This window comes from Oratosquilla oratoria, chromosome 18 (assembly GCF_046742065.1).
Source record: "Oratosquilla oratoria isolate Oo_2021 chromosome 18, ASM4674206v1, whole genome shotgun sequence".
Classification (NCBI taxonomy): Eukaryota; Metazoa; Arthropoda; class Malacostraca; order Stomatopoda; family Squillidae; genus Oratosquilla; species Oratosquilla oratoria.
In genome coordinates, this window is record NC_134794.1 from 55,620,717 (window position 1) to 55,629,963 (window position 9,247).

General features: G+C 39.5%; 1 protein-coding gene across 1 annotated transcript in view; it reads right to left on the reverse strand.

Annotated features, from left to right (window-relative positions):
- Window positions 1-9,247, reverse strand: part of LOC143035242 (carbohydrate sulfotransferase 11-like) — a 39,862-nt gene that overhangs the window by 4,367 nt on the left and 26,248 nt on the right. The window contains exons 2-5 of the mRNA XM_076202019.1: window positions 8,257-8,456; window positions 5,126-5,238; window positions 3,537-3,769; window positions 2,288-2,459 (exon numbers count right to left, since the gene is read on the reverse strand). Of these exons, the coding sequence (XP_076058134.1) occupies window positions 2,288-2,459; window positions 3,537-3,769; window positions 5,126-5,238; window positions 8,257-8,446 (708 nt within the window). The 5' untranslated portion in view covers window positions 8,447-8,456. The remainder of the gene's footprint in view (window positions 1-2,287; window positions 2,460-3,536; window positions 3,770-5,125; window positions 5,239-8,256; window positions 8,457-9,247) is intronic.

A 9,247-nucleotide genomic window follows, 5' to 3' on the forward strand; every position in this document is an offset into this window, starting at 1 on the left:
GATGAAACCCTCTTTTTTTTTTTTTTTTTTTGTCTTTTTATCATATTTTCTCTTCATCTTCTCTTGAGCCTGAGTCAAAATTTTCTTGGTTAAGTTCCAAGTCATCTTTAAGCCGACATTCTCTCTACATATACAGTGGTTGAGACAGACAAATCAAGAGTAAGCCAACTATCTTTTGATACTGTAAGGACTCTTCTGACTTCATGACCAAAAATGAGTTTAGCCTGTAATGTCTTGTTTGGTGGGTCTGGCTGCAAATAGTAATAAAGGTAATCATTCTTCCCGGTCAGGACCATTTTCTATAGCATACTTTCTGAGCATAGACTTTAGTGTGCCATGGAATCGTTCTAATGCACCTTGTGATTGAGGGTGGTAAGTGATAGAGATAATATGATGCACTCCTAATCATTTCAAGCTTTGTTCAAACTAGTTTGAGAAACAATTCAGAAAAACTATGGCTTTGCACTTCGCATGGAGATTGCCAAATTACGGGTTCAGTACTTGAGGTTCAAAGGACTTAATTAGTTGTCATAATCGATGAATGTAGAAAAATTTCTACGTAGATTCAGATGAGCCATAAGCATCTGCTTCTTTTCTTGTTTTCTCTCTGCTTCTCTTGTGTCGTTGCTCTCTGTGTGCTCTTATATAGTCCGGGAATCGGTGCTCACGTTTCTAGAATGCTGAACCGTATCTAAAGTAGGTAATTTAGACACCTCCAACCAATGGGTACATAAAACATGTTTTCGTGCCAAATTATGTAACATTTTTCTGAGCTTGGTGTCATGACAGAACATATTTTGAAGTGCACCCCAACAGACTGGTATTGTGTAATGGTTTACTAGACAACATACATTAATAATAATACAGAGCATATCATATTCACACAAGGCATGCCTTAAAGACACAATCAGGATATTTTATTCAGACAAGGGTATGATACAGCACAAGCACAGGATTCTATTCAAGCTAAGGAAACGGCAACACACACACACACAGACCTGGACAAAGTCTGGGAATGGAGCCAAAAGTCAGAAGTGAACTTCAACATCAAGTAATGTAGTATAATGGAGTTTGGAAAAGGTAAAAATAGAACATCAGGGCAATATAAAATTGGTAAAAAGGTAGTAAAAAAGTTAGCTCAGAAAATGACCTAGAAGTAATTATTAACAAAGACATGTCACCAGACAAGCATATTAACAAAATATAAATATATATATATATATATGTATATTACAACTTATTTCTTTCTTTTCACGAGACTCCAAAGAGCAGTTACTCATGTCTTTGAAGAGGGTTATTATAAATAATACTTGGTAATCCCTTCTCCATTTAGTAAAATGAAGATAACTCGGTATATATATACAATATATACAAAGGTTTTAATCTCCATATAAGGGGACTGACAAAGTAAAACCATACTTTTTGCCTTAACACTACAAAGGAAGAAAATACAGTGTAAAGGGTTCCCTAGTCCCCTATTTCCACTCCATCTAATAATTTTTGCTAAGACAAAATGAAGACATGAAATTATAGGGATAGATCATAAGGATGGTAGTGGAATGGAGGAGTATTACTCAATCCGTGGTCCCTGATCTCTCTTATAGAAGACCTGTGGCCTTCAGTTAACCATTAACAGCTTCTGAGCAGGTCCACAAGCCATGCAGGGAAGATATATTGTGTTGTTGTCTAGGGACTGTTAATGTAAGGCACTGTTACATGAGGTGTTCTGTGTCCTCTGTGTGGTGGTTGTACCTGGAGTAGTTTGAATTATTAGCAAAGTTCATTCTGTGTTAGTGCTGTTTCAATGTGGGATGTGGTCCTAAGGGCAATTGTGCCAATGTGGTTCTTATTAGATGTGAATTTTTTTTTTCACCGAGTTTGGTAGAATGTCTTGAAGGGCTTAATTATTTGAATGTGTGACTTTTCATATTGGATTGCATGACTGGTCCATTAGGATGTCATTAAGGTCCCTAAATTATTTACATAAAATCAAGCAGTCCCCACAATGAAAGAACCCAACACAAACTTATATAAACTTTATTTTTGTTCACTGATTTTTCCCAGGTGCTGAGAACCTGTTTTATGCCTACTGGTATCTTGGAGGATATTTAATCAATAATTGCTTAGAGCTAGAGTATAATTGTGAACTCCACATGATAATCTCTCCTGTTACTAAGAATCAGGCAGAAAGTCATACCAACCTGGTTCCCATGTAAAAATAGCACCAGTGACAATTTTGTGGCAGTCACAACCTACTGGAAACTGTTTTATGTTCAGAAAAGCTTACCTGTATGACCTGTTCATATTCGAGTGAGGGCCAGATACGACGTGCCACCACATTGGGCTGTTCTTTGGTTGAGTTGAGGAAACCCTCCTTCAGGCCTCCCAGGAGACTGAAGTTGTGCATCCAGTTGGTGGAGGCTGCCTTGTAGATTGGACACCAGGCTAACTCATGTTTCCTGCAGCATGCAATTATGAAAGGATCAATATACATCTCTATTTACCTGATTGTACTGTATTTATTTAATTGTAATATACTGGAAAGGAGCAACATTTGTAGGGTCCTATCTCTTTTTTGCCAATTATCAACCTACCTTAAATTCATGCATATTTTTAACTTGGATTATATCTGTATGTGTGTTTGTGAATATATATATGAATGTGTGTGTGTATACCTAATCTGGAGAGTGTTGATGCCATCTTTGTCATTGCTCTTTGCATTCTTGCTAATTTCTTTATATTATTTTTAGTACTGGGTGTCCATAATGTAGCAGCATACCCCAATGTTTGCCATTTATATATATGGCAAACATGCTTGGAGCCAATACTGAACCTTGTGGACCACCACTTATTTCTTCCCAGGTCAAGTATTTGTCTCTAATTACTACCCTCATTTTTCTTCCAGTCAAGAAGTCTTCCATCCATTCCAATAATTTTCATTTGATGCCACCTATTGACTCTATTTTTCTTATTAGTTTTTTGTGTGCTTGTGTGTGTGTGTGTTTAACTAATTGTGCATACATACAGGAATCAATAACTGGTACCTGCAAGATGAGCAACAAAACTGCCCATCTTCAACCCTCTCATTTCCATCAAGAAGGACAGCCCTGAGGGGCTGACACTCGGTCTCTGGAATGGGCCCAAGATCTCTATCAACTTCAAGTGTATTTCTTACACTTTTTCAAGCAAGAAGAGATGACGACTAGTGATTGCTCCCCTTCCCCCACCACTTTAAGCAGTCTCACACTAAAACAACACAGACAACAGTCTGAAACTTCTTCCCTGAGGATCATTGCCAACCTATGGGGCTACCAGTTTTTCACTTAGTAAGACTTATGGCAACAATTACAATATACCAAAAGGCCCTTTCCCCCTTATGTGGGGAATAGCCTAGTCTAGGCAGACACCCATCCTTCACCCATCCCACCTCCATCCTATACCCATTTATTGTCCCCTTCTATCTTGGCTCCCTGTGGATGAATGGTCATTCCTACCACCCAACAACTGACTGGGTCAGGAATCCATCTTTACTGTACCTGTCAATGTAAAAGAGGTCATAGTGGGGCGTAGGCGGGTACTTGATTGACTGGGGGACTGCGATGGAAGCATGGAGGCCCAGGCCATAGCGAGCACACACCTCCTTGACGCGCCTCTGCCGCTCAGAAAGGTCCAATTCAATGTGCTTGATGAATTCAGGGGTCATCAGGGGTCCTGATGCACCACTGGTGTTAAAGGGGATTTTGTCTCTCAAGGAAGGGACCACCACTGCCTACAGAGAGGTGAGGGTGTAGATCAGGGATTGATAACCTTTCAATCATATTTTGCCTTTTCACTTGTCCAGTGCACCACCATGTGCCTGCCTGTCTGCCAGCTATCATGTGCAAGATATTTCCACATGTATCTGAAAAGTAGTGTTTATTTACTACATGCCAGCAACTCCCATAATGATCATGAACTACAGCCCTACTGCATTGCAGTGTTGGAAGTGTTAACCTCTTCAACAATGTGACGATGATGCTTCTGTTCTTAACCCAAATTGCCCGGGTGCCGCACATGTGCGGCAATCACTTTTGTTCCAAGATTTCGGGGTCAGCATATATGTGGTACTTGCAAATTTCTGAAGATATCGGGTGTCAGCATATATGCGTTACATAGCCACGTTCCAAATTCACGGGGAACGCACAAATGCGGTGTTGTCTCTTGTTCTCGGTCCTCAGCATATGTGCGTCTTTTTATCCTATAAGGCCAGAGGTTCTTTGTTTACCATTTGAAGTAAGAGGGGAGGGGGACTGGGGGGATAATTAGTTTCGCCTCATTACTCCAATACCCCCCTACTCAAGGGGGGGTGGCTGGGGTGAATGATGTCACCGAATTGGCGCATTCTGATTGGTTTATTTGAAATATATTATCTTATAAGACGATCTGAGATTGGATAATAAATCATGTTACACTATCTATGATTGACCATAGAGGTGAGGGGTGAATGATGTCACCGAATTGGCGCATTCTGATTGGTTTATTTGAAATGTATTATTTTATAAGACGATCTGAGATTGGATAATAAATTATGTTACACTTGGCTATCTATGATTGGCCATAGAGGTGAGGGGTGAATGATGTCACCGAATTGGCGCATTCTGATTGGTTTATTTGAAATATATTATCTTATAAGACGATCTGAGATTGGATAATAAATTATGTTACACTATCTATGATTGGCCATAGAGGTGAGGGGTGAATGATGTCACCGAATTGGCGCATTCTGATTGGTTTATTTGAAATGTATTATTTTATAAGACGATCTGAGATTGGATAATAAATTATGTTACACTTGGCTATCTGAGATTGGATAATAAATTATGTTACACTTGGCTATCTATGATTGGCCATAGAGCTATATATAAGGCGAGACTCAGCCGGTTGAAGTCGTTTCTCGCCAGGCCTCTGAACTGCTAACATGCCTCGCCAGCCCTCAACCTCTCTACGTTCAACTTCTCGACCTACGAGTCATAGAAGGCCTACTTCCAAGTTTAATCCCTTCATGAATGGGGGGAAGTCACAGTGAGGCATGCTGCTCTGCTGCCATACTGAGGAAGACGGAGAGGAGAAAAAGGAGACAACTCACCTGGAGTTTGGCTGCATTCCTGCTGGAAGTGTGCTGCTGCTGTGACCCTGGTAATGAAGACTGGGACTGCGAGAGTAAAGGTGGCACCAGCACATGCCTCAGCTCACCCGAGGCTGCAACATAAATAAGTAGGAGACCTTTAGGTAGATGAAAATTTAAAATATTGGAATCATTAATAATAGTATCAGGGATCATATCCAGGGGCATAATTTGATTCGTGATTCAAAGCATGGGTTCATCAAGGGTGGGTTGTCTGTAACTAATCTTTTATCCTTTTATAATAATGTCTATAGGCAGCAGATAACAATGATAGTTATGAAAGGCGGCAGGTAACAACGATGTTATATATCTTGGTTTTTGTAGTGTTCAACAAGGTGTGCCACCAGAGACTACTAAATGAAATCAAAACTCATGGCAGAGGAGGAAAAGAGTTTGAATAGATTAGACCATGGATTAGTGACAGAAAACAGCAGGTCACCATTAATGATGTAAAATCCAATTGGGTTTAGGTTAATACCAGAGTTCCCCAGGGTTCAGTTTTGGGTCCCTTATTGTTCATTATGTATGTAACCAATGTGGACAAAAGATTAATAGTGATGTTAGTAAGTCTGTGGATGACACTAAAATAAGACACCATATTAGATTGGGAGATTATGCTGGGATACTGCAGGAGGATCTTAATAATTAGTCTGCATGGTCAGTGAAATGGCAAATAGACTTAGTATCTCAAAGTGTAGTTAGTTAAATGCAAGATTACACAACCCAGCAAAAAGGTATAGCTTAATGCCAAATTAGAAAAAACAGAATGTGTAAAAGGCTTACAGGCATTAGTGAGTCCTGACCTTAACTCCAGGAAACAGTGCATTAGTGATAAGAAAAGGGCTAACAGGGCATTAGGATTGATTACTAGGATTACTACTAACAAAAGTGCAGATGTATTTATCAAATTCTATCTGGCAATAGTTAGAAAGATTGATTATGCAGTACACTTTTGGTTTCTGTTCTATAGAATGGATATTATTCATTAGAATTGATATAGAAGAGAATGACCAAAATGATACAAGGGCTTAAAATTTTACCTTACGAAGACATGCTTAGGCACCTCAATTTACATTCTCTGGAAAGACGAAGAGTGCAGGGCAATATAATCAGGATATTGAAATGGGTCAAGGGCATTCACAAGGATGATGCAGGCAAAGTCATCATGTTAAGAGAACAGGGCAGGACTTATACTAATGGATCTAAATTGGAGGGGGTGTTGAACATATTTTGGTTCTGCTTCATTTGTTCTTAACACTAGCTTATAACCCAATACTGGGGTGTCTCCCCCCTACTGGAGTATTAGTTGCATGATTATTATATGCAATAATTAATACAAGGACTTTAGTGGCAGCCCCTAGGGAACAGAGGCAGGAAGCATTCTTTTATGTTCAGAGACAATTTTCCAGTTACAGAGGAATCCCAAACCACTTTTTATCTTTTACTTCTGCCTCATTTCTGCTGTTCTATCTCTTTCTGTACCACTTCTAGAACACCACATATTTTATGTTTCTGTGGCAAGGGATAAGTACTTCCACCATGTTTCGCTGCATATAATGGAACTAAAAAAGGTCAGTGATGGGACTGGGGATTACCCTTTCTGTATTCTTTCTCCCATGAGGGGACAAACCGTGCTCTGATTTGGCTACCCCCACAATGTCTTTGATAATCCTTCAAATGGTTTGGTGGAAAGGGCAGTAAAAACCTTGAAGGAAAGCCCTATGAAATTGACAGAGGGAAGTTTTGGTACATGGGTGTGTAGATATTTTTTTTTCAATTACAGAAGATTAGTACATTTTTTTTCACAGGAAAAACACCAGCTGATATGATGTTAATAGGAAATTTATAGGATTGATTGAAAGAGTAAAATCTCGGGAAAAGAAAGAGACCTGAGAAATTAATGTAAGTTTGTTATGACAAAGCACAAAGTAGATGATGCTGTGTTTGTTAGAAGCTATGCCCAGGGAAATACTTAGGTAGAAGATAAGATAGTTTAAGTGCTTGGAGAACTATAATTTGGAAAAAAGAACATGCTGATCAATCAATACCAAAATTTACACCTTGTTTAGAAGAGTGTATTGTACTTAAAAATCATCATGTGTGTAACGAGTCTTAGGGTTCCAGTATTCCTGATGACAGTTGTGTTAATGAGGTTGGTGTAAACCGTAAGTCTGATAGTCACATGGACAATTCAGGGGTTTGTACTGAAGTTCCATCCTCTGAAAATTCAAATTCTGTAGACACCCCTTTGCCAGAACCAACAAAATTGAGAAGATCTGTCAGAGTGGTGATACCCCTGGATAGATTGGATTTGTAATTTTCATTCTAGGGGGAGGGATGTGATATTTAATGAAAAATTAATCATTTAATTTGTTCTCGTTTATATTTTCCCCTAATGCCTTTTCAGGATTCGATTTTGTCCTGCAAGAGTTTTATTAATTTTTTATCTTATTCTCTTTATTTATTTATTATTATTATTATCATTATTTTACGAGATATTTTTTTTCTGCGGAGCACAACCAGGCTGCCACTCTAATAAAACATCAAGTTGTTAAACTCATTGTATTTCACTACATCTATATAAGTAATTTATGAAGTATCTTATCAACAGCCTTCTCTAGGTCAAAGTACACACAGTCCACCCACCCCTCCCTCTCTTGCAGCACATCAGTCATTCTTGAGTGATGACGATGTCGGCTGCGGTCCAATCTTCAGTAATTACTGAAGACCAGCAACTGCACTCGTCATCTGAGAACAGGATGGCTCAGGCTGGCAAATTTGTGAGTGTAGAATGTTGATGAATGCTGGTTCCATTCCTAATGTTATAGTATGATTTGGGGATGGACTTTATTGGGCACTACTACGGCAATGTGTTGGTATGAAAAGGGCTTTTCAATTCACTTACAACTAAAAAAGTGCTTTTCATAATCTTGGTAACTTAAGTAAATGAGACTATATGATGCAAATTATGCTTTTTCTACATTTGGGGTGGGTATATGTACCAAGGCTACCTACCCACCCCCACACGCACACACACAAACTCCAGAAGTACAGTGACTTCGTTTCTTCAGCTGTATGTGATGTTTACTTACCACCCCGAGGAGGAGCAGCAGGTTGGTGATGTCCATCCCCCAGACTCTCACCCTGAGTGACAAACTCAGGATTGTTGGTGACCATCCACACGCAGGTGACTCCCAGAAACGTCAGTGCCAGAAAGGAGGCTGCAGAGATCAAGGTGCGCGGCCGTACGAGCCTACACAGTAAGCGGCGGAACACCAACATCGCAGTTACCCTCTGCATGAGATAGGTGCATTTCTGAGCAGTAGAGTTAAATCAAATATTCAAAATATTTGAGCCAAATCAATTTAGTAATAGTAATGGTAACAATTAATAATAGTAATAATAATAAAACAAACAATAAATATAAAGATAAAGGCGAAAGTTGGCCTTACAGAAATTCCTGAGGTAATTTCTTTACTTATATTTTCTTATAAGGTTAAAGAATATGGAGAAAAGTGGGAGGTGAGCCAGCTGTTGTTTGCTGACGACACTGCGCTTGTGGCAGGATCGGAGGAGGGATTGAGGAAGTTGGTGGCAGAGTTTGGGAGAGTATGTGATAGAAGAAAGCTAAAGATAAATGTAGATAAAAGTAAGGTGATGAGATGTACAAGGAGTGAAAGTGGCAGTAGACTGGAAGTGAGCATTAAGGGAGAGCGACTGGAGGAAGTGGATAGTTTTAGATACTTGGGTGCAAATGTGGTAGGAAAAGGTGGAGGTAGAATGTAGATTGAGAGAAGCGAGTAAATGCCTTGGTGGATTAAAAAGTGTAATGAGGAATAGACATTTGGGAATGGATGCTAAGAGGAGACTGTATGAAGGAGTGATTGTACCAACAACACTGTACGGGGCAGAAACATGGAACATAAGAGAGGAAGAGAGAAGGAGTTTGAATGTGTTTGAGATGAGGTGTCTGAGAAGTATGATGGGGGTTACTAGGCTAGATAGGGTGAGAAATGAGGAGGTGAGGAGGAGAACAGGGATGGAAAAGGAGCTGGGAGATAGGGTTGATGAAAGAATATTAGG